Source organism: Musa acuminata, chromosome BXJ3-4, assembly GCF_036884655.1.
Source record: "Musa acuminata AAA Group cultivar baxijiao chromosome BXJ3-4, Cavendish_Baxijiao_AAA, whole genome shotgun sequence".
Classification (NCBI taxonomy): domain Eukaryota; kingdom Viridiplantae; phylum Streptophyta; class Magnoliopsida; order Zingiberales; family Musaceae; genus Musa; species Musa acuminata.
This window is the reverse complement of record NC_088352.1, coordinates 48,353,761-48,379,228: the sequence shown is the minus strand read 5'-3', so window position 1 is coordinate 48,379,228 and position 25,468 is coordinate 48,353,761. Positions and strand designations below refer to the sequence as shown.

At 41.6% G+C, this 25,468-nt stretch overlaps 3 protein-coding genes across 4 annotated transcripts; 1 reads left to right on the top strand and 2 right to left on the bottom strand.

The window, feature by feature from the left end:
- Positions 1 to 4,360: 4,360 nt before the first annotated feature.
- LOC135635900 (patatin-like protein 3) lies at positions 4,361 to 6,413 on the bottom strand. Its single transcript, XM_065147358.1, has 3 exons — positions 5,357 to 6,413; positions 5,035 to 5,097; positions 4,361 to 4,950 (listed from the first exon to the last, which is right to left on the bottom strand). The coding sequence occupies exons 1-3, from the start codon at positions 6,323 to 6,325 to the stop codon at positions 4,633 to 4,635; spliced, it is 1,350 nt and encodes a 449-aa protein (XP_065003430.1). The 5' UTR covers positions 6,326 to 6,413; the 3' UTR covers positions 4,361 to 4,632.
- Positions 6,414 to 9,877: 3,464 nt separating this feature from the next.
- On the bottom strand, positions 9,878 to 14,685 carry LOC135635761 (protein ARV 2-like). Its single transcript, XM_065147062.1, has 10 exons — positions 14,420 to 14,685; positions 14,298 to 14,345; positions 13,869 to 13,958; positions 12,794 to 12,839; positions 12,622 to 12,704; positions 12,426 to 12,520; positions 11,917 to 11,983; positions 11,719 to 11,794; positions 10,960 to 11,058; positions 9,878 to 10,175 (listed from the first exon to the last, which is right to left on the bottom strand). Exons 1-10 carry the CDS (start codon positions 14,573 to 14,575, stop codon positions 10,171 to 10,173), a joined length of 765 nt encoding a protein of 254 aa, XP_065003134.1. The 5' UTR covers positions 14,576 to 14,685; the 3' UTR covers positions 9,878 to 10,170.
- Positions 14,686 to 15,374: 689 nt separating this feature from the next.
- LOC135636247 (uncharacterized) lies at positions 15,375 to 17,823 on the top strand. Of its 2 annotated transcripts, none has more exons than XM_065147884.1 (3): positions 15,375 to 15,530; positions 16,067 to 16,151; positions 16,252 to 17,823. In XM_065147884.1, the coding sequence occupies exon 3, from the start codon at positions 16,338 to 16,340 to the stop codon at positions 17,427 to 17,429; it is 1,092 nt and encodes a 363-aa protein (XP_065003956.1). In that variant the 5' UTR covers positions 15,375 to 15,530; positions 16,067 to 16,151; positions 16,252 to 16,337; the 3' UTR covers positions 17,430 to 17,823. The 2 variants fall into 2 exon arrangements, with proteins under 2 accessions (XP_065003956.1, XP_065003958.1); XM_065147886.1 differs by having other exon boundaries at positions 15,382 to 15,530; positions 16,079 to 16,151.
- The last annotated feature ends 7,645 nt before the right edge of the window (positions 17,824 to 25,468 follow it).

The following is a 25,468-nucleotide window of genomic DNA, read 5'->3' as shown; positions in this document are numbered from 1 at the left end:
CGATGCGGCGCGCCTCCTCGCACGTGTTGGGTCCGCGTGCGGGGGCATCAAGCCCAAGCGTCGGGGATCGAACGGCCGTGATGCAACGGTACATCCAAGCGGATCGGCTCGAGCTGGAAAAATTGGATCTGACTCCGAAAAGATCCGATCCGATAAATCTGGATCCGGCTTCCTTAAGCGGGCCGGACTTATCCATGGGCCCCCGAGAAAGTATTCCAATCGTCGACCGTAGAGCACGTCCCTGCCACCATGTCGTATCACGCTTTGAGCTGCGTGGGCAGACTCGATTGCCATCTTTAAGAATCGTGCCTGCCGTGTCAAGTTCTTGATCACCAGTAGGAATCTAAAGACAATAAATACAATGGGTATTTTTAATTATGATATCGTAATTATAAGCATGAATGAAAATTTCATCTTCTGAAGATGAACTGATAGATGAGTGTAATTGATCCAAACTTCTCTCTGTGTATTGTGAGAGAGAGAGAGAGAGAGAGAGAGAGAGAGAGAGAGAGAGAGAGAGAGGTGCTGAAAAGGAAGTTTAGCATCCGAAGCATTCATTCCCTCATTGATGAATCCTATGCTTTAATTCAAACAATAAAGGAGGAGAGCACTGTGCACAACCTTTATTTTAAATGAACTGAGCTCAGCTTTGTACACAGCTTGAGGAAACTTAAACATCAGGCCGCCTTCTCTCTCTCTCTCTCTCTCTCTCTCTCTCTCTCTCTCTAATCCATGCTATCTATCATCTGCCCACCACCATCATTCACTCACAGGACATGGCCTCCGAGAACGTTGGCCCACTGCCATGAACAAAAGGTGAAGATCTCATTGCAGACACACCTCCTTTGTCCTGTTCTGCACTCGCTTGGTCCCCTACCTGCACACCATCCTCCATCATTGCCCATGCTTGTTCTCCACCATTACAAGCAAGGAACGGAGAGGAGCACACGACATGCTCAAAGGTTCAGCTCATGCAGGGAAGATCCGCCAGCTTTGGGGGCTACAGTTGCACGAACAGTGACAACCCAAGAACAAGGACCACAGTCTTTGTGGTCTTTGAAATGCGTTGCTATCTTCCTTCAAATCTTGCTGTCTGCTTTCTTCACTCTCATAAAGCGGTCAAGGTTGAAAGTAAATCCTTGTTTCTGCTGCTGCTTTGGCCTGCAGCAAGCAAGCAAGGTTTTTAGTCCAAGGAAGAATTCTACAGTGCATGTGGATCATCAAGAGAAGCAAGCTTTTCAGGCGATGGCTGACAATTCCAAGACAAGTTAAAATGCCATGAAGAACAGACACCATCAGCCTAATCACACTCGGTCGGGACCATTCGAGTGAAGCATTTGATGCTCTGGTCCCTGATCTCTAACTTAAATCCAATCAAAACAGGTTGCTTCTTAACTTTCGATATGCGCCTTTCTAATCTTTTGGAATGTTTCGCTTCTTTTGCTTCGCATTGAAGTAGGAAGGAACGCATGCGAGGAGAACTTCTCTCATTGCTACTCTCAATTGCACAGCAAGTTTATGATGGTATTTTGGAATTCTAGATCACAAAGAACATAGTCAAGATAGTCCGATCTTAACCTCCTAATCACCTATTAATGGTCATGGATTGCTCTGTTAATCACACATCATGGTGCCATGGAAAAGGCTGATTCCTGGGCTCATGAGATATCCAAGAGTGATCAGTCTTCAACTATGATCCACAACTTGTTTCGCCTGCAGAATGACGACTGTTCCAACACTGCAAGCCTTCCACCTACAGTTCCATATCACTGTCAAGTAGAAAGATCAAATCAGTTCAAAGGATACAAAGATGTTGATTCCTTTTTCATCCTCACATATGATACAAATCAGAACACATGCAGGGGTTCCTTAAAAGCCTCAGATCCAATGCAGCCATAGTCTGGCTTAAACTAAAAACTTCTACTGACCTGCCACGAACAAACCTTAATATTGATCCAGTCTTTTTCTATTTGAGTTTGACTTCACTTGATTTTTAGGAGTATTCAGACAAATTCTGAACAGAGAACAAAGCAGTATCAAACGCACTGTAATTTACAAAGAAAACTCTCAGATGTCCAATGCGTCCAACATGTGACCTGCACATCGAAATATACCGATTCCTATTCACTGGATGAGTACTTCGATTACAGAGACATCGATGACTGTTACTGTTTGGATTCAGATCTCTCTGCTACACCAAAGCATCCGAAGCAGCTCATCTTGACGGCACCCTAACAGAGTCGAGAAAGGAACCCCTCATTGCTACATGCTTCCAACTAATAATTGCTGAGTTGTGACACAGTACATTCAAGGTCGAACGGTGCTATCTATCTTCCTTCCAGAGTGCCACCCCAGATGGTAGATCATACACATCTCGATGCTTTGTGTTGGATCATACACATGTATATTAGCTGTGATTCATTTCTTGTCTATGTTCAACAATTGGATAACCTAATCATGCTCAGATCAGTGATCAACAGCTGCAGCCAAGTGTGGCTTGTATTTTTTGTTTAGCTGGTTTTCACTGGTAGAATGCTTCACCAAATAGGAGAAAGCTCCATCAGTTAGCTGATCCACCATTACCGGGAACGAAAGTAGACATATCTGCTGCAAACAAGAACCACATATCTCACTCCATTTGGCATAAGGTGGGGGGAGCTCTATTTTCATGAGAAGGTCGACCAACTTTTCACCACACTGTTCTCGGAAGGCATTCCTTTTACACTCTTAGTTTTCTGCAATGGTGACAGTCACCAGAAGCACTGCAACATAAGAAGAAAGTGGGGCAACCTTACACACCACCACCACCACCACCACCCCATGGCTCAAAGTCTACATGTTCCTAATTGCCAGCCACAAAACTTCAAACAAGATAGCAGTACCATTTCCCCCCTTACTACTCGCTAGGTGGAGACTGACTCCATCCATCCATGTGAAATCTACCACAGTGCTCTGTCTCTTTCGCTAACCTTTAGCGCACTGTCCTTCTCTCCACACATAAATTACTCTCAGCATTGCAGATCATGACATTACACTGTGCTACTACTTACTACTATTTCTGTTTGTATCCGATGCATGCGTCAGTGATTTAGTTGGCTTTGGTACCGAGAGAATGCCATGTTGTGCCCATGCATGTAGGAGTAGGATCAAGTAGACGGCTATCCCATTCTCAGCATCCACTGCTGCATATGCATCGAATCAAAGGTCAAAGAAACTTCACAGAGTATTATCGACGATAGTTGATGCACTGACTGTTTCATTGAGGATCCAAAGATACAATTAATGATGGAAGAAGCTACGTTGGCATAATGTAATGCCATTGGAAGAATAATAACAACAAGCTTCGAGGTTAATTGGTTTCGAGAATGATCAGAGCTTTATGGTCTCCTTACATGAATCACAGGCTCGTGGGATCTTTCTCTCGGCATGCAGAGAGGAGAGGGAAGAAGGCAGGCATGCATGCATGAGGGACATGCACGGCTCCCATCGATCTCCACCTTTCCCTGTCATCGGCACGCGGGGCCCGGCGGGCACTCGGGGGAGGACGGCATCCTCGTGCCGCCAATCGCGGAGGCCGGACGGCGGGACCCACCAGGGAGGAGGGAGGGAACCCAAAGCTCTGCTCTGCTTTACGCTTTGTTTCCACAGCACGAACTCCGAGGACTCCTCTGCGACTCCCCGACCCGAATGCAGATGAAAGGAGAGAGAGAGAGAGAGAGAGAGAGAGTTCCATCGATCAGTGTTTCGCTGGGCGCAGCTGCGTGCGAGGGCACGAGGTGGTGGTGGCTTCGGGTCGGGGAAGAGACCCCCGCCCCCTCGTCCATGTGATCACCTTGTAATCTAGTGACTGTCCTCCACCACAACACAACTCCACTGTCGCTTCTTTATCAGCATCCCAATGTCTCAGAAACTGCAGTGTAGCTCTTTTCTAGTACTTACGGTGGAGCCTTTCATGGCATGGATCTCCTAGTCTTTAATTCGCAGCTCCTTTGTCTGCAGCAGTCGATGAAGCTCGAGAAGATCTGTTGCTTGAATTTACTGTACCACATTCTCCTTGGGAAGGCTAAAGAAAAACTCGATGTATTTGCAGCTACGTTCAATAAAACATGTCGATGAAGATTAACATAGAAAATTGGGAAGAGGTAGTTAAACAACAAAAGCATCTTGTCAATTCATCGTAGGATGGAAGGTGATGGAGACAACCATGGCTTTTGCCTTCCACCTGGTGCAGCCAGCAGAGGCAGGACTGTCAGGCACTGCCTCGAGTGGAAGATGAACAGCTCAGTTGGTGCCTCCTCCACAGTGGACAAAGATGAGTAGTCCAGCAGACAAGCAGAGGAAACTGCAATCATTCGACTGGTCAAAATTCAATCACATCAAATCTGTCATTGGGTGTTGCAGATAACTTCTAGGGTTAGAATGTTTAGCCCAGATGAGAGATTCTTTGAAGTTTCACTTAACCAAAGCTCGAACTCACTTCCCATACAATCCCTCCACATTTGGAAGCCAGAAAAAAAAAAAAAAGGAAAAGAAAAGAAAATAAAGAAGAAATTATAAAACATTCCTGATCAGCACATATGCACAAACAACATGAACTCCTATACTTTCTCCTTTGAAGTCGCTAACATCAAATTAACGCGACGGCGAGGTCGTAATCGTGGTGGTGGTGGTGGTAATAATAGTGGAGGCTGTCGTGGAGGAAGTTCTCGGAGTCATGACTTGTTTTAGTACTACGATGGGGATCTGACTCTTCTTTCTCTTCTCCTCCTCTTTGATGAGCTCACCTGCGAACCACTCGAGCTTTTCGACATTGGTTTGCTCCGAGAAATTTTTCCCTCTAAACAACATCGATTCGATGTTCCTCTCCGATAATTTCTCCTCTAATGAACTAAGCGATTTGATGACATTATTTATTTTTGAAGTGTAATTGCTCGATTCGTATCCAGTAACCTGAGATCATTATTCAAAAAATAACATAATCATTCATGAGACATATTATATATAAGTATATAATTGCTTTTAGAGAATTATTACCTGAATTCGCACATAATTATTAGTCCTGTGATGCCCAAATGCCATAGCAATCGCCTGATCCACCTGAGGGAAAAAAAACAAAAAAAAATCAATAATTATCACATGATTTTACTTGTAATTTTTATTGATCGAATTATGATGTTTTGGTCGTCCAACAAATGGAAGAATTTGATTTGTTGAAGGAATATTGGGAAGTCGACATTTTCCTCAGATTTGCCGACAGAACAGCAAAAAGTAATTATCCATATAAAAAAATTAAATGAGGGAAAAAGAGCTAAAAGACGAAATTAGGTAGCGGGAGAGAGAGAGAGGGGGCCCGCACCATGTCCGCGACGCCCTCGCCGGCGATCCTCACGAGCTCCGACGGCGACGGCACCAGCCGCCGCCTTCCGGCTCCGCCCTCTGGCCCTACGCAGCCGACGGTGCTCCCCAGAGAGAGCACCATGAGGTCCTCCACCCCCGCGGCGAAGGGGAACTCCTGCTTGTTGTTGAGCACGTGCGTGATGGCCGCGGCCGCCGGGTTGCCCATCGCAACCCCGCCACCGACGGCGGCGATGCGCGTCCGCCCGTCCGCGGACCTCATCTCCACCGGCGCCGCCCCCGCCGCCGGGTCCGCGCACGTGGCGGCGCACACCTCCCGGATCCGGAAGTCGAAACCGTCCGCCTCCACCGCGTCCGCCCGCGAGAACAGGAACGGCGCCCCCGTCGCCAGGTCGTAACACGGCACCAGCACCGGCTTCACGGTGTCCCGCAAAGTCGCGTCTCCGAACACCCGCCGGAGCGCCGCCCCGGGCCGCCAATGGAGCAGCCACCCGAGCGGGCCTCTCCTGACGGGAACGAACGACCGGCCACTCCGTTCGAGGAGGAACCGCAGCGCCTCATCGGCCGCCAAGAGGGGCCGACCGTCGGGGCCGTGGGTGAAGAGCAAGGCGGCGAGGACGCCCCCGGCCCCGGACCCGGCAGCTACGTCGAAGAAGTCGGCGACGCGAGCGGAGGGGTCGCCCGAGCGGCTGCGGAGGGAGGACTCGAGGCGCGCGAGGGAAGCGGCGGCGAGGAGGGCGTCGGAGGAGCGACCGCCGCCGTCGATGGAAAGAATGCGGACCTTGCCCCCGGGGGCGGCGGGCCGGGGCACGGGGGCATCGGCGGGCGAGGCGGAAGAGGAGGAGGAGGAGAGGAGGAGCTTGGGGTCGTCGATGCCGAAGAGGAACTTGCTCTCGAGGATGGAGAAGATCTCGTAGCTCAGCTTGTCGACGTCCACGCTCGGCTCCACCAGGGCCGGCGCAAACGCCATTGCCGCCAAGCTCGACCGGTCGAATCGAAGCTGAGTCAGGTGAACCGGAACGGACCGGTTTCTCTGCGTTAACGGGGGGAAGACGGCGAAGTCTTCGAGCTTTAAATAGAGGGTGGGGGAGTCCGCGCAGGTTAGGGAGGGGAGGGGGCGGGGAGGTGCGCACGGTAGCCCGTCCCCGTGCCAATTCTGCCAAGTGGGCTTTAGAAGGAAGCAGGAACGCGACGGCTGATGGACGGCTAGGATTCATCGACCTGAGGAGGGCCCCATTTGTCGGCAGGGGAGACACGGACGAGGGAATGGCACGTGCGATCACCGACGCGGCTCCTTTGATCTCTGTCCCTCACGAATTATAATTAATTGTATTTGAATTTAAAAATAAAAAAAATAAATTACTTCTAATATTTTTACTGATAATGGACCCAAAATAAATAATGAATATATTTTAACGAATCAAAAAGTGTGGCTCAAAAAATTGAGATCAGTGCTCTGGCCGACACCAGCAACAAATCTTGATTCCAACTTGTTGCTTTTTCCCATCAATTAATGTTTATTTCCACAATGATGATAGTATATATGTTTATATATATAGCTTATTGTCCTCATTAGATATTGCATGATTGCATCCATATGAACCTTGATCTTCTTCTTCCTCCTCTTTGTAAAGAAAGATATCTATCTTCACCCTTACATCTTCTTGTGGCCCTCTCTCTCTCTCTCTCTCTGTGCGTATCCTCTTCTGCGTCATCATGCTCATATAATATGTTGGCTGTATGTCCATTGATGTTGAGCAGAAGAGAGGACATGCGGTTGATGTGGTGATGCATTCGACCAAAGACAAACAACTCTTTTAATGCATGTCATTCCATGACTGTATCACTCTCTGCACGATGGATGTTACCTTATCACACAGTTCTCTCCCCAGGAAGAGGAAGATCGGAAAGCAATCATGTTTCTGATATCTCGAGTCTTTTCCTGCTGACTCATATGCTTCTTCAGGAGATCAAACTTGTGGTTGATCACCTCGAGATGAATCTGTCCGCAGCAGTACGCATCTCTTCATGCATGCACTGTGTGAAGTGACTGCTGTTTTGTTCTTCAAGCCTTACCGACAGTGCCGGCAAGCAAAGGCTGCTCATCATCTACACTCGAAAGAGGAATCCATGGAGTTACTGCAATAACAGTTACATCCATCCATCTTGTTTGGGTGCAGCACCGAGTACTTTTTCCTTCCCTCCATCTCTCTACTTCACCCATTCGCTGGGGACATGCCATGTCTTGTACTCTCACTCCTCACAGCACCTACTATGTGCACGGTTGACCAAAAGGATCGTTTAAAGCCATCTAAGAATGGCATGAACAGCATCTGTCAACTGTGACATACAACTTTCTTTCTCCTAAGTTCTTCCGATCCTTCAAAGCTTTTCTAGAAATTCTGATCCATGTGGTAAACATGCTGTGGGAAGAAAGACACCAAAGGAATCTAATCTTGCCAAGTAAAATGATCAGCTCTAATCTCTCTCTGCAGATCTGTCTGTGCTAGGGTTTATGAGTTTACAGTGCTATCAAATAATTGCAGGTACTGCATGTCGGAGACCAGAGGGGGAATGAGGGCATCCAAAGAGAAGCAACAGTTGTAGATATGTAGATTACTTCTCTCATGTATCAGTAACTTGTTTCAGTGAACTTTTCACCCACAGATGATAACCATCAAGTAGAACTTTCAAGATTCTTTGGAGACATTTATGGTTTCAGATTCAAGAAATAATCCATAGCAGGTACTGGTCTTTCTATCACTCATGCATGCATTCATTTTTTTGTCTACTTTCACTTCAACTCTCTTATTAAGTCCAACCATTGTTCTGTTCTTGGTCAAATCCTCTCTGATTAGTTGCCTTTCTGTGCCATTCTATCTCATTTCCCATCATACAGAAGAGGCTGTGAAAGCTCCACATCCTCCAAAACTACCCCCAGAAAAGAAAAAAGGAAAAAAAAAATAGAGCTTGAGTTGTATTAAAAAAAACTTGTAAGGCATAATGTCTAACATTTAGAAAATTGTCACATAGTCCTATCAACAGGGTTTAGATTAAGGTTCAAAGAATCTTGAAGTGCCTAATGACCAACCAAATCAAGTGAAGAAACTATTTGTGGTTGACTCTTGCTCATGAGCTATCCTAAGGTCAAAGGATCCAAAACTCCCTACCTCAACTCTTGTGCAACCTCATCTCAGATCTGCCACTTGGTAATTATCCCTTGGCATCTCCCACAGTTGAATGAAACTTTGAGCTTCAATGCAAACCCCATTTCTTGGTCAGAGTTAAGACAGTAAATTCCATATACTCTTGTATATCTTGATTGTTTTGTTGTTTGCATGGATAGAATAACCAGATTCACTACCTGTCCACAAGATATTGTTGTCTTTTCCAAATCTTTCCACAGTTGTCTTCATGTAGTCAGCCATCTGCCCCACTCTCAAATCTGTGCTCCACTCCCTCCCATTGGGACCTCCTCAAAACAAAAGGTTCAGAGAACCATGGCAGGAGTATAGTAACAGTGGACTTCAGTTATCTGGTAGGAGAAACATCTGCATCCACTGATGCTGCAAGTAACCCAACTTAGCTCAAGCAGTAGCAAGGATTTTGGAGACTTCAAAAGAGTCAAGATGACAATTTCTTGTTTTTGGAATCAGAAACATGTTTTTTTTTTCCCTCAAGAGAGAACCAGATTCTTGCTATAAAATGAGATCATCACTTATGAACTGCATTCCAATTCAAAGTAAAAGCTATAGATTACTCACCAACTTCAACTGTAAAAGTTTCAGGAAGCACAGTAGTTAGTTTTGCTTCAATTACCAAGCCTTGCAGCTGCCATTATGAATATGCCAAGATAAAGAGTAATGGTTGAATGTAGAAAATAATGCATGAAATGGTTACTGATCCTCGAGATAACACAGGCTGCTAAATGAATCACCTACTTCTCATAAAAGCTTTCATTTGACCCTAAAAAACAGTGTGGATGAGACAACAGTTACTACACATTAGTGGCTTGTGTTGCCTTGGTTGCATGCTATGCCTTTATGGTTTATAAAGGCAAGACAACAGTTCAGCACATCTGTCAAAACCTGCACTTGAAGAGTCTCTCTCTCTTAAAGAATTGTGCGAGAAATTTTCTGACCATAACATTGTGATCAACTCTCCTCCATCGAAGTTTTCTGATCTATACAATAAAAAGTCCAATAACCTCGAGTTCAGACACTCACCTAATTTTTAGGGCTGTCTGGGAGAGCAAGTAACTGTGTTTCCTCCATTGATTTTGGCACAGGAATTATGATCACAGTCTCATGCAAAATGCATAATCTGATGCTTTGATGAAGTTTTGCATTTCCTCCTTCCTCATCATATGGCTTTGTGATTTACATCAGCTGAGCTCTCATGTTCCAAGGGAATATGGGATTATTAGCCTTGTTAATTTATTCAAAATGCTTGTTTCTGAGCTGTATGCAGACAAAAGTTAGTTCTGGATGGAATGTGAAAAGGCTTCACGAGGAAACAGAGATTAAGATCCAGAGCTGTATGCACCCATGTAGATGCCATTAGCATGCTCCTGAAGCATGTCACAGTTTGAACCTAGCAGGTAAATTACATGACAGATTGATGTTTCATTCATGGCAAACCACACATCTGTTCTCATCGACTTCACATATCAAAGAAACTGCAGTGTCAGAAAATGATTTGGCTAAGAGTTTATCACCATGTCAAGGTAGAAGACCAGTGCATTCATACACCAAGAAAGAATACATAAGCTTTGCCATCCCCATCTCATGCTCCAAGAACCTTGTCATGTGGCCTCTAACCTGCATCAAGTGGGATCATTACATTTCCTCTACACATCCACTTTTGTGACTGCTTAGAATGATATTTCCTGGCTAAAGTGTTGAAATTGAGAACTTTGATTAGGTTCCTGAAGAGTTTGTAGAGCTAATTTCTGAGCATCAACTGATACATCACCCATCATAGATGGCCAACTTAGACCACAAGACAAGTAGCAAAATCCAAGTCTCAAATTAAAAGGGCAAGGAATGCTAAGGAGACTACTTTGCATGGCAGGAGCTGCTTAGTAGATGCTGTAAAGGAAAAACACTCCACAACCAGCTTCTCGGGGCGAGGAGGCAGGCAAGTGTTTTTGAGGTGAAGTATCCAATGCATGACTTTTCTCCAAACCACAATCCTTGCCGTAGAAAAAAAAAAAAAAAGATGATATGGCAGGAAAAACCAAGTTGTAGCACTTCATGCCCATCAGAGCAATCAGCACCATCATGTTGCTAAAGGAAGGCCTTTATCCATAGTTGCACTCTTTCTATAGACAAGTCAAATTTTGCAATTCAAGCATGGAAGATATCTAAGACAAACCCGGTAACAGGTGCTGTAGCCAATGATGTAGTCAGAATTCATTTATCTAATAAGTATTATGATGATTTGCAAGACAAAACTAAGTTGTAGCACCTCATGCTCATCAGAGTAATCAGCATCATGTGCTAAGGTAATGTCATAGGAAGGGCTTTCAAGCATAGTTGAACTGTTTCAGAATACAAATTTCTGCAACTTAAGATATAAGATATGTAACAATGTAAGACTAACCAGATAATAGATGTAACAACCAACGATCACTAAAGAACTTGGCTGCTTGTGCACCAAAGCACACTCCAAGGCACCCAGCAGTCTGCAACTCTGTTACCACTGTAAACAGAAAATTATAAAACTTTAGCACATGTAGCAAAATAGCATGAACAACAATCAAAACTGCAGCCAAGACACTTAACACGGTAAGCCCTTGTTACCATATGCCAAATGGTTTGTGGAGATACTAAATAGACATGATAGTTCATTGAGCAGACATTACCATACTAGCAAATTCTATATATCCAAACAGGATGGTCAGTTATAGAGTGCTAGCTGTTATTGACTAGCAACATGTGTTTAGGCCTCTGTTGATCCAATGTGAATATTAGTAAAGTATGAGGGAACAAAATAAATGTTCTACAGTAAAATTGCAGTTAGGGAAAAGGAGCTAAGTTGAAATGTAAAGCTAAGAGATGCAATGTCTTTGCAAGGAGTTTCTGAAATCTAAAAATAAGGGGTGCAAAGGGAAAAGGATAATAAGTTAAGAACAAGAAAAAGAGTGAGAATGGGAGTCTCTGAAATCTTTGGAGGGACAAATATGTTGATGTTTTTAATTAAGTGCAAGATGTTCATAAAAGCTTAGTTATTGGAAATTGTATCCCAAAGATTTAGAACCTTGTGCATTTAAAGTTCTTTGAAGAGCGGTACTTGTCATTAAATTAATGCATGCATTTGAACAAAGTGGAACACATAAAATTTAGTGTTTCAAATTCAAACCTCCTAAAGCCAGTGCATTTGATGACATAACAAGTATGTCAATGACAAGAAGAACAGAAGATGGGAACTCCCAGACCTGTACACAGCAAACAAATAGATATATAAGCAAAAGCAAAAGTAACTCTTTACACAAATCATAAGGTATCCTCTAGATGGAATATTACTTTACATTCAAGCAGAAGAATTGAGAATGCATACCATCATTGCTACTAAAAATAACTTGAAGTAGCTTGAAACAAGAATTGCCAGAAGAATTTGTCTGTATCTGAAACACAACAATAACATTTTAGAAACCGAGTGAACCATTACAAAATACATTAAGAAAAATCATAGATAGCCTTGAATAATTTGACATTGAACACTGGAGAGGTGACAGTTCCAAGAAACTGACACAAAATCTGATTATTAAATAATTCAATTCATAGAATGGCTGTAAATATACCACAATAATAAAGTTATTAGTTGCATATAACATACTATTAAAAAATTGAGGATATGAAATTTAACCCACAAGCTTTAAACAAAAAAATTTCAAAAAACAATAATCAACAAGCTAAAAATCTGTGGATCCAAGAACAAACTTTGCCAACAACAGATACTTCATCAATCAAATGAGAAATTGTGGATGTATACCTTTAGAAGTAACAGGTAAAAGAATAATCATTGATATAGGGATTGATAAATTATAGTAGAAGTGACATACCAACCTGCTAACATCAAATGACAAATTGAGCAGAAATCTAATTCCCAGAAGAACAACAGATATGAATATCAAATTTCCTAATAGAACATCCAACATCACCTATAATCAAATGAGTTAAAGCATCGTTACAATCAGTGGCAGGAAAATACTGGTAAAGTTAACACTAACAATATTAGTTTGCTACCACTGAGATATATCACCTTTCCACATGTCAAAAATGACAACAAAAGGCTCCTGGATGAATCCAGACAAGCTTTACTGTTCTTCAAGAGAGAAAACCTGCCTTATATTGTTAAGGTCTTAGGTAAAAAAGAAAAAAATTGTACATTTTAGGCAAAGATTATTATTTATTAAGCATAGCTGAATGGATACATGCATCTAAAAGAAAATAAAGTAAGCTTGACTTCCAGAGTATCCCCTGCAAATTGTGAGCCATTAACTTGTATAAGCAATAACCAAGACAGGAGTGCTTCATGCATAATAAATAATGCAATATTGCAAATCACTAGGTCTATTATTCTGCATTCTTAAGCAAAGCCATCTCAAAATCAAACAGAATAAGTTATTTGAAAAACATGAATATACTTGAAAGTTAAAACTCAAGATACGCATTTGGAGGACAATGGATGGATAAAATAAGAAATTACAAATCCCTGCATTTTAAAGTAAGGAAAGGTGCCATTTCCTATATGTTTCTTCTATAACCTAAAATTACATCTTGATCCTGTAAGAACTGAAATAAAACATGTTCTCTGATGACATTTTATATACACCCTCTTTTGTGAAAAGTTATTTTAGTTACAAGTAGCCTACATGAGTATGATCTAGGAGAAGTGGTTTTGGAAAGTGAAGATTCAATAGTCGTGTGTCACCAGAAGGAAATAGCATAAAAGCAACAATGTCGTGTTGGACTATTGTTTCCACAATCAAAAGACTTGGACTCAAGGAATTGAAACCAATCAGTAGCACATTTTTTCTTGTATTTATCCAATCTGTCAAGGAGGTAAATGTCAAAATTGATAATTTTGAAACCAGACATGAACGAAAACCATAAGAGTTGTTGGTTAAAATGTTCAAACAGCAACTGATATATAATGGAAAACACAGGATTAGTAATATAACTAACAGCATGGAACGACAACTACACATCATGGGTTTGCTATACTCTCCAGTGGATGATAATATAAATAGAAGAAATGACAAGATCTGTGCTTTCAAGAAAAAATATGGTGATTGTAAAGACAATACACTGGAATAAGTCAATTGAAGACTACATGGAATGATCAGAATGCAATGACTTCTACTGTTTTTACAAGTACAAAAAAGGAATTCAAACTACTGCATTTAGAGGAAAAGGAAAAACATGAAAAGTGCAGCACATAGACCTGAAAGAAGTATAAAGTGCAATTGACAAAAAAATTCAAAGAGGCAAAAACAAAATCTGTGCCTTTGAGTCGCCAGCACCTAAGTTCAGCATGTTAAATAACAAATGTCGGTAAGCTTTCCTCTTGTGCAGGATCATATCAATCAGAATTATCTGCATGAACAAATTCATGTTATCGACTATACTACAGAAGAAAAAAAAAAAAAAAAACCTGAAGTAAACTCAAAAAGAACCAGCGGCTGACAAATTCCCAAGCTCAGCAGCAGGGACTGTATCAAACTTGCCGTAAGGGCATTTGTATATAGGGCTAAAATGTTATGAGATCCATTCCCTTTATTTAAGCGAGTCATAATGGAAAAAGACTTGCCGCCGGGAAATCACATATTTAAGTAAAAATTACGAGCCCACGAAACTGCGAGTCAAGAATCTACAGAAGCATATCTACAAACACATTGTTGACGACATATTTATTGTGGGGAGACAGCAGACTACCATGAACTCGCACTCGATGTAGGGGTCAGCGACCGATTTGCAGTGCTCCTAAACGAACCCAACGTCAGTAGAACAATTACGCGGACAAGTTCAGCGAGAAGATATCGGTATGTCTCGCTTACGCATTTCATCAAACGGATGTTGCCGGGGGAGTACTGAACGAAGAGCGAGCGCATCCCCGAGCCGCAGTTCACGCAGCGGAGGAACCGCCGGTCGTCGACATTCTCTGTTGATCCCTCTCCGCTGTCACCGCCGGCGTTCGCGTTTGGGGCCACCATCCCCGCGTTAGAGCGAGTCGATCGCCCTCGATTCGATCAGAGCGTGTGAGAGAGGTGTCAATCGAAGTAGTGACGCAGAGAGAGTAGCGGGTTCCTAATGGCGGATCGGATATACGGATTCCGTTTACCCCCATCCGATCCACTTATAATTAATTACATATTATTCTTCTAGTTAGATCTCTTTAGCATCTAATCTGAAGCTCGATCAATCGATTTTACGACTCCTAAAGCACGCAAATTCCACCTCTTTGACTTAAGGTTTGGATTTTTTATAGTATTTTGACTTTCTTAACATCCAAAATCTTAAGTTACGGTTTCTGTCCTTCTAATTTACCATTGTGACCTTGGTCTAATTATTTTCCCCATGTCATATACTTGTCTCTTCTCATTGATTATATAATTAATTTTATGTCTAAAACATATATAATTATTTATTTTTCGCTTTATTTGGTCCAATCCGATGTTGATTTGATTCGAGAGCGGTCAAAGACATACTTTTGTCGCTACCTACAGCACAGGGAACACTCTTTCCGGCCAATGATCACAAATGCGCCACGCGCCCAGCGATCATCGGCGTTTACAGGAGTCCTGTGTTCCATATTTAGGAGGGTCTCTACCGCAGTAAAAGAAACAATCATGGTGATATCATCACTTGCTATGTGAAATTACTTAAAAGCCCATAAGGCATTGGGAGTCCTTCGCATACTTAAGGGTGTAACAGTAATTTAGCTATTTCTGTTATTTTGGATAAAAAGAAATAAATTAAAAACTAGTGACCTGTGATTGCTTCGGCCTCACCCTTATCTTCTTCCCATGGCCATTTTTAGTGCTCGTAAAATAAGGATTGGCGAGCGAGTCAATCAGATCTCCTGTAACGAGGAAACAGGGAAACGGAAAGAGACAGAAGGAGAGAATCAAGGGTTGCTCCCAGAACTTTAACCTTTGATCTCCTGAGGTGAGCTTTCCTCCTTTCTCTTTTATCCGGCTTGCATTTCTTTTGCTTCTTTGGTTGGGGCAATAAGGTCGATCAGCCCTTTGTTTTCCGAAGCAGATTTGGGGATCGAATCGATTTGAGTTCACAATCATTGGCCTTGATTGCCTGGTTTCGCCTTTCTTTTTCCATCTTCCCTCTTATCTAGGTGTTTGACGCGGCTCTGTTTCGTTCCCTTCTTTTGCCACCGGAACGATTAGGCGCTCGATGAAGATGAATGCCAATAGATGGCCTTTTTTTAGGGTTAAAAACGCGATTTTTGAGATTCTTGGTATCTCTTTGAGGAGATTTTAGCTAGAATATGCACGCACTAATTAATGGATCAAACAAAACCGAACTTGATGCTTGTTCTCCGTGCTTGCTTGATGTTTAAAATGGCTTGTATATGTCAACGCTTGCATGGTTAACATGGCACCGATCCTCTTCATGCTCTACCGTGCCACAGTTTTATTTCCTGTCACAAGAGATTGCTCAAAAAGTTCTTTTTCTCACTGTTTCAGTAAAATCCGCAGTTTTGGTGCCAACCGGTTGAGACATTGACGCAGCACCGAATCCACACTGCATCGCAACTCCGAAGCTATTTTGGTGATTCTGATTATGACACGCCTCAGATTTTTGCTGCCTTCTTTGGATTTTAACTTGATAAATGATCGTTCTTATTGTGCGTTCTTGTCACTTTTGTTAGGATCATTCCATGTGATGTCGAAGAAGCATGCTCAGAGCTTTTGTCTGCTGTCAGCATCAACCTGCATACCTTCGTAGGCCCCTGGCATGGCCAGGAGATCCCCCCATCCCCCTGCGGTCAAGAGGAAGCTCCACCACAGCCCTGTCCTGGCCCTTCTCATTCTCCTGCTCCCTGCCCTCCTCGTCGTGATCGTCTGCCACCGCCAGCAGATATCCTACTTCCTCCGCCCCATATGGGACACCCCGCCACGCCCGTTCGTCCGCCTTCCGCACTACTACGCGCAGGACTTGCCGATGGATCACCTCTGCCGCCTCCACGGCTGGAGCCTCCTGGCCGCCCCTCGCCGCGTCTTCGACGCCATCCTCTTCAGCAATGAGCTCGACATACTCGAGATCCGGTACCGCGAGCTCGCTCCTTATGTGCACAAGTTCGTGATCCTCGAGTCGAACATCACCTTCACGGGCATCGCCAAGCCACTCTATTTCGTCGAGAACTATGGCCGGTTCGAGCTCCTGAGCTCGAAGATAGTTCACGGAATCTTCTCAGGCGAGGCCGATCGCACGCCCGGCCGAGATCCTTTCCAGCTCGAGTTCAAGCAGCGGGTAGCCCTGAACTCCCTCCTCCGCGGGTCAGGCATCGCCCCTGGGGACGTCGTCATCATGTCCGACGCGGATGAGATCCCAAGCACTGAGACGATCAAGCTCCTGCAGTGGTGCGATGGCGTGCCGCCGGTGATGCACCTGGAGCTGAGGCACTACATGTACTCCTTCGAGTTTCCAGTGGACTATAGCAGTTGGCGAGCCACGGCGCACATGTTCCACCCGGGGACACGGTATCGGCATTCGAGGCAGACGGACCTGATACTGGCGGACGCAGGCTGGCACTGCAGCTTCTGCTTCAGAACGATGGAGGAGTTTGTGTTCAAGATGATGGCGTACAGCCATGCGGATCGCGTGCGGCGATCGAGCTTTTTGGATAACTCGAGAATTCAGAAGATTATCTGCGAAGGCAAAGATCTGTTCGACATGTTGCCCGAGGAGTATAGCTTCCAGGAGCTGATCAAGAAGATGGGTCCAATACCAAGATCAGCTTCAGCAGTGCATCTTCCGTCATACCTGCTGGAGAATGCTGATAAGTTCAGATTCCTGCTGCCCGGAGGATGTTTAAGGTCAAAATAGATGCTTGATTCTTGATCCTGTCCCCAGATTAGAGGAGAAAGATCTCTCAGAGAAGTTGAGTTTGTCTTACTCGATAAACATGTCATGATCTCCAGAAAATTGATATCCAGTATGAACTAGGCACACAAGCATTTTTCCTCGGGGAGACATTTCAAGAAATCTGCATCCATATCACAGAACATAGGTAGTACCATCAATGGCAGCTTTCAACCACCATCTGCAGAGCCACATATGCTTCAGTTGTTGATCATCCTTGCTGAAAAAACTGGAAAACAATGAGAGCAATTTGTTTGTAGATGAGAAGTTGGTAGTTCTAGTGTTTTCATGACTTGACATCTCAAATCTAATTTTATATGCACAATCAGAAAGAATGACAACAGTCAAAGTTCAAAGATTTCCTGCTTCTCCTCCATACCAGCTGTTCTGGGCACTGCAGAAACTTCCTGCTGTACCAGTAATCTAGATTTGCTTCTGATGATCATGTTGTGAGTCCAATTTCCAGGTACTGAAGAACTCAAATAACTCTTCAGAGGTCAAACTGAATTCACAATTTATTAGCTTCTTGCTGTTAATAACGACTACATCTTTGCTTCTAAAGAGAAGTCAACTCCTAACTTCTGAGGGAATTGTGCTGACTCAAATGTATCATGTATTTTGATGCCCATCCCTGGTTGTGTATTGGAGAACAAAGCTTAGTAATGCCCCTACTGAATCCTTCGATCTATGCTATCGCAGGCTCTATAAGACCTTTCTAAGTTAAAGACTGTAAAGTCATGTAATGGACATTGAGAACAGAGATCAACAATACCCACCTGCTTATCTTCTCCCAAAACGATTGATGTCCCACTTGCATACTAGAATGCATGAAGGTCTGAGCGAGCCATGAAGAACATGGTGTCTCTGTCCTTCATTGCCCTGATAACCACTCACAATCTGCAAAAGGATCAACAGAGCTTGATCACTGCCTTCATGAAAGGAGGAAATAATATTGGTAGTAGTTAAAGAAGATCACAGGTTTATACTAATGCTATTGCTGAAACATAAGCACGTTAATTGATGTAGCTATTTGGATTTGTACACATGATGTGGTACGGATCCGAAAAGTTTATTGGACTCGATATCAGGATCCGCATCAAAAGTTTCGGTGCGGGAGCATCTCGACCGTCCATCGCTTGGGTATTTTGATCCGCGATTTCTGGATGGGGATTTGCAACCCTCGTTCTAATTGGGGAACGCCATGGTCTCTCTCTTCTCCCCCGTTCCTCTCCCCACCTCTCCATCGGCGACAGGGCCTCCGCTGATCAACAGGAATGCTCGACAGGTGGATGTACAGAATTATCGAGGCCATTACCGAGTCCTAGAGCAGAAGCATAGTGAGGTGACGAGAGGCAACTCCTTGATGGCGATCGGTAAGCAAGTCTCCGGAACCTGTCAATTTTGCTGGGTGAGCTTTCACAAGCATCCCTCGATACTTTGCCTGCGAAGTGTTCGACGTTTTGGTTTATATTCCAAATGCATCTTATCACAGCTAGTTTTGACCCATTTCATGTATTATTGAATAATACGTCAAAATGTATCAACTATTTAGAATCATCTTCACAGCACTTCTGATCACAATTGGATTTGAATCAGAATTAAATTGAAACCGAACCGTATGACTCGACCGATTATTGATTCCAAATCGAAACTAGAACTGTTAGTTTTAATTCTCCTTAGAATCATCGGTTCCACGGTATTAAAGAAAAAAAAAAAGGGCCCAATTATTGTCCGGCTTTATCGATCGATCGTCCGGATGATCATTGCACACCCGCAACACTTTCGTCCGTAGATAGTTCATTACTTTTGTTTACTTGTACATGTTTGATAACATGTTTTACTTTACCTTATTTTTGTGTGTTTTTGTTTGAAAACTATGAATAGGAATAGTTTACAAGGTTGTAGAGTGATCAGAATAAACAAAATTATTCTAAAATGACCTAGTTTTCATATGTCATGATCTATTTTCTATAAGTTATGATGCGGTACGAAATATCAATTATCTTAGTACCTTAGAACCATCCGAATGGCACGGGACTAAATGGAGTTTGAGATAGTGTTAAGTGCTGATTGAATTTACAAGTTCATGTGTAAAGCATACAAGATATTGCTAACACGCTTAACACTAGGTGAACAGTCGATTATTTGTTTGTCTCCTAAAGTCATTATTTTCTCATTCTTTTTTTTTTTTCTCTTGCACATCAAGTGTTTGTTGAATTGCTTGTCAAGCTATTCTCTTTGCGAGATGTTGGGACTTGTCTGTCACTTATTTTAAAATTAATTAATTTATTTTTTCATAAGTCCTTAGAGACCTAAGCTAGGTTGTAACTAGGTTAATCCTTTATAGAAAAATAGCATAAGATTACCTTACGACTTGGGTAATTTCAATTAAATCCATGATAATGTGATCTCAAAGCGGGCAAGTAGTTCAAGCAAATAACAAAAGTTCATAATATCATCATGGCAAAACATCATGGTGAATCAAGCAAGATAGGATAAGTCGGACTATTATCCTAAGTAGCAGCATGTGGGCTTTAAGTACAAACTCACTCTCAAGCTATTAGAGCCACTTAAAATGAGTGTCGTAGCAAAAATGATGAGTGAGAAGTTAGCTATTCTCCACTCCACGAGTGAAAGAAACGCAATCCGAAGCGCCAACTAAAAAGAGAAGCCATAAGGAGAGGCTTACAAATGCAGACACCCACCTTGATATCATCAAAGCAAATCTAGAAAAACTCTATCAAGGCCAACGAAGGCTTCTTAAGGTAGAGGACTCACATGAGGATATGATTTTATTCTTGGGCACTAAATCAACGGAGAATCCATTCAGATGAACAAATAAGAGCTATAGATTATGACGGAGTGGCAAACACCAAAGAATGTATCAAAGCTGATATCATTCTTTAGTTTCATCAACTATTATCAGTACTTTATAACTGAGTACTTGAAGTGCGTAGCTCTACCGATGATGTTGTTAAAGAGGGAGCAACCTTAGCGATGGTCACACAAATATGAAGTGACATTCCAAGACCTAAATGTTACTATATTAAAAGAATCGACAATTAAATTGTCGGACTATAGGAAGCCCTTTGAAGTCAATACAGATGCTTCATACTTCGCTATTAGGGGAGAACTTATATAGGAGGGTCACTCGGTGGCCTACAAACGCCACAAGCTCAATAAGACCGAGAGATAATATTCGATGCAAGAGAAGGAGATGATAGTGGTGGTCCATTATTTATGAGTATGATGACATTATCTTCTTGGAAGACGATTTATGTTAAAGACGAACAATATCGTATTGAGTTACTTCTAAACTCAAAAGAAGCTCTCCTTACAGCAAGCTCAATGGCAAGACTTCCTAGTTGAATTTGACATGATAATGGAGTATGAGCTCGGAAAAGCAAATATCGTGGCTGATGCATTGAGTAAGAAAGTGGAGCTGATGAATACCGTGCAACTAGAAGATGGAGGCCAAGCAAGTCAGCTAAACTCCAACTTCCTTTTTATGATCAGGAATGGATTATATAGTGATCCCCAAATAGTAACCCTGATGCAACTTATTAAAGAAGGCAAGACATAATGATTTTAGGTCCAAGAGGGACTCATCTATACTAAGGAGAATAGAGTTTATGTTCCCCGAATAGATAATTTGAAGCATAAACTCTTAAGAAAGTGTCACGATTCTCTATGAGCAAGACATCTGGGTATTCACTAAATGTTAGCTCTCATGGAGAGGGTCTTCTATTAGTAAAAAATGAGGACTAATATAGAGGAATATGTTTAGACATGCCTTACTTGTCAAAAAGATAAGATAGAGCAACAACAACTGATTATACTTATGAAGCAGTTGCTCGTATTAGAAAAGCATGAAAAAGTATTTCTTTGGACTTCATATCAAGCTTATCGATAGTAGAGAGACTTGGATCGATAGTAGAGGTCTATCGGTTTTCAAAATATGCAATATTTATTGTTACACCCTTACATTGCTCAGCGAAGGAGGCAATCAAGTTGATAATGAAGAATATGGTGAAATATTTAAGAGTTCTACATAATATCATTAGCGATCGAGACACACGATTCTTAGGACGATTTTGGATCTAGCTGTTCAAATTACTGAGATCTAAGTTATACTTCTCCACAAGTCTCTACTCCTAGATGGATAGCCAAACAAAAAGAATAAATTTATTTCTTGAGCAAGATCTTCGGTACTACGTGAGTGCCAAATAATGGAATTGGGTGACGTTGTTAGATATAGCTTAATTCTCCTATGACTTGCAGCGAAGCTTTACCTCAAACAAGAGCCCTTACAAGATCATTATTGAATAGCACTCATCAACTCTTCACACCATAGTTATTGATTATATCGGGAGTAGCCCATCAGGGTATCACTTTACAAGGAATAACACTGAAACATAGATATTACCTAGCCATACTTAGAGAAGGTGATCAAAAAGATAAAGAAGTAGATAGATTTGGGAAGTTGACCACATGAGTTCAAAGTCGATGACTTACTATTAGTAAAATTTCAACTAACATCATTTTAATTCTTTAGGCATAAAGTGCATAAGCGACTAGTGTACAAGTATAAAGGCTCATTCCCAATTATCAGAAGATAATATCTCAGTTACATCCAATTAAAAGTTTATTACTCAGGCTCATAAGATACCTTTTGAAATATTTCAATTGGCTATCTCTTACCAGAGCCTCTTACCAAAAAGTAAGTTGAAGTAATTTTAGCAGATCGAAAGATAAAACTACCTAATAGAGAAGTACAAATTGAGGACTTAGTGAAGTAACAAACACTTTTCCAAGCTAGTTGGGAACTCAAAAATGGCTTATGGTATGAAGAAGTAATAATCAAAGCATACAAGTAATCGTCAATAGTTTAAGCAGGGGAACATACTCATAACACTTTCGCCAACAAACCATTCATTACTTTTTTTTTTTTACATATGTTTGACAACATATTTTACCTTATTTTTATTTTTTTTTCCTTTAAAACTGTGAGCAGGAATAGTTTGCAATGCTACAAAGTGACTACCCACTAGAATGGATAAAACTATCCTAGAATTGCTTAGTTTTCGTATGTCATGATTTATTTTCTGTAGGTAATAGTATGAAATATCAGTTATCTCAACACACTAGATCCACCTAGGTGGGACAACGCTAGATGAGGGTTTGGAGTAGTATTCAATATTGATTGAATTCATAAGTTTGTATGTAAAACTTATGAGAATTTGTCGATGTATCTTCCACTCGATGAGCAGTTAGTTATTTGTGAACTTATGATTGTTTATTTATTTTTTAAAGTCCTTGTTTTTTTTTTTTTTTTGCATAATAAGTATTTATTGAATTACTTGTAAAGCTATTCTCTTTATGAGATGTCATTGTCAACCGCTTATTTTTTGAACTAATCAATTTTCTTTTTTATAAATCTTTATGAGATTGTAATTAGGTTGATCCTTTACAAATAGATAATGCAAGAGCATTTCATGACTTAGATAATTTTAGTTAAATTTATGATAAACCATTGGGCTCAAATGATCAACCCAATAGTCGGCCAACGATATAGTGCTTGTCAAATGATCAATTTGCCACGCTTAATAGTTTACAAGCATTAAAAATAAATAAAAAACTTATAAATGCCCCCTCAAATTCTTTATTTTTTATTAAGCATTCATAATATGTTGTTAAGCTTTGTCTCTCATTTTTTTAAAATAAGCCATCACTTTACCAAAGTCCCTTTTAAAAATTTGACTGAACCTAAGAAAGTTACATTTTTCAAGCTAATCCGTATGATAGCTAAAGTAAATCGAGCATTTCTAAGCTAAGATCCGACATCTCAATGGCTCCTTCTATGTCATTTGTAATTATTGTGACCAAATTTTAAAATACAAAAGAGGAGGATATGAAACTTTTCCCAAGCATGCTAACAAGATTCATCCAACAATGGAAAAAAAAAAAAAAAAAAAAAAGTCAAACATAAATTTTTTGAGTATCCCACTAATCTCACATTATTATTATTTTTAAAATCTCAAGCAGTAGTTGGATTAATTTCTATCGAACATTTATTTTTTCTAATTTTGATGAGAAAATCAAATTTGTTAATTATTATTAAGACGTTTTGAATCTCATGTTTCTTGAACGACTCTTACTCTTATTTTACTTTTTTTTAAAGAGTTTTATAAAAATTATTTCGAGCTTTTGATAATCGTGTTTCTATTTATGTTAGATATTTTAACATAAATAATATATTATTAATAAATTATTTTTTTAGAGTTTTTGATAAATAATATATTGTTAATAATATTTTTAGATGAGTTAAGGTCCATTTTAATCCTTCGAGTTTTGGCCATGAACCTCTTAAATATTTATGATTTACTCGTATCTAAAATAATCCTTATATTTTTAAAAACCTAACGTATAAGCTCTTTTAATCAAGTTTGAGTTAACAAACATTAGAATATGCTTACGTTAACTCATAATAAACATTAATATAATGTTGTGTATAATTTATATTTTAAAAAAAATTAAAACATTCATCAATAGCGGGAGGAGACATCATCGTGGAAGTGATTACCAGCAACATCAATGAGTCGCTGTTGCCTAGTAGAGCATCATACGCATGCATCCTTTTTCGCACTAACGATAAGCTCAGGAGCTTCCAGTCCTGCCTTCGATGGATGGATGTGCATCAACCAATCCAACGCTAAGCATATATTGATCTTTGGTCCCTCGTCCTCCTCTTAGGCATCTTGTCTCCATTTTCTCCCACTTTGTCCTCTCTTGTTCCCTCACCTATCGTGCTTATGACATGATGATTCAACTTTCTCTCACCTTCAGCCTCTCCTACCTTTGTCTCTTTGTCTTTATCCGTCGCTACGACCTCCGCCACTTTCTCTTCCTCGACAAGCTAGTCGGAGAGAGCGAGTAAATGCGAGAGAGCTACATGGACTAGCTTCATAGGAGAGGTGGCTTACAAGGTATGATGGTACTCGTCGAGATCGGAGCAGGTGGCGTTCGCGGTGATGCTCTTCGTTTGCTCTACCTTCACGATAATGTGCTTCATCGGGGAGGTGGCTTATAAGGTATAATGGTACTCGTCGGGATCGGAGTGGGTGGCGTTCGTGATAGTGGACAACACCGTGGTGGGCAATGTGATGACATACACCATGGAGCTAGTGATTGACATCCGGTAGATCCAGCCCGCTAGCTCTAAGGTGCATACCACCGTGTCGCCCACCATAGCATTGCTTGCCATCATGAACATCACTCACTTCGATCCTGACGAGTACCACAATACCTTGTAAGCCACCTCCCCCGCGACGAATGACATCATGAAAATTGAGAGCGGGAGGAAGGAGCGATTGAGTTGGTCCATGTGGCCCTCCTACACTCGCTTGCTCTCTTCGACCAACTTACCAAGAAAGAGGAAACGACGAATGAAAATGAAAAGACAAAAATAAAAGAGAGTGAAGGCAAAGATGAGAGAGAGCTAGATCACCACGTCATATGTGCAACAGGTGAGGAAGCAAGAGAGGGCAAAGCAAAAGACAGGTGAGGAAGCAAGAGAGGGCAAAGCAAAAGACAGTGAAGACAGACACCCAAAAGGAGGAAGACAAATTTGAAGACCACTACATGCCTAACGTTAGACTGATTGACACACATCCACCTACGACATAATCAAAAACTCTTGGGCTCATCGTTAGCACGGGAGAGACTACGTGCATACAACACCCTACTAAGAAGCAATAGCTCGATACTGTTGTTAGTGGTCACTTCAACGAAAAATAAAAACCGATTGATTCTAGAATCATGGTCAAGACTAATCCACATAAATGTTGTAACTCCATGCAACATAATATCTGTAAACTTCATTAGAACATCACCAACACTTAACACTTGCACGAAGAGTATGATGTCAAGATTTTACTTGCAGCGACGACATACGTCCGGTTCTTGTTCATGCCACTTCCGAGTATGTCTCCATGCCCTACCAT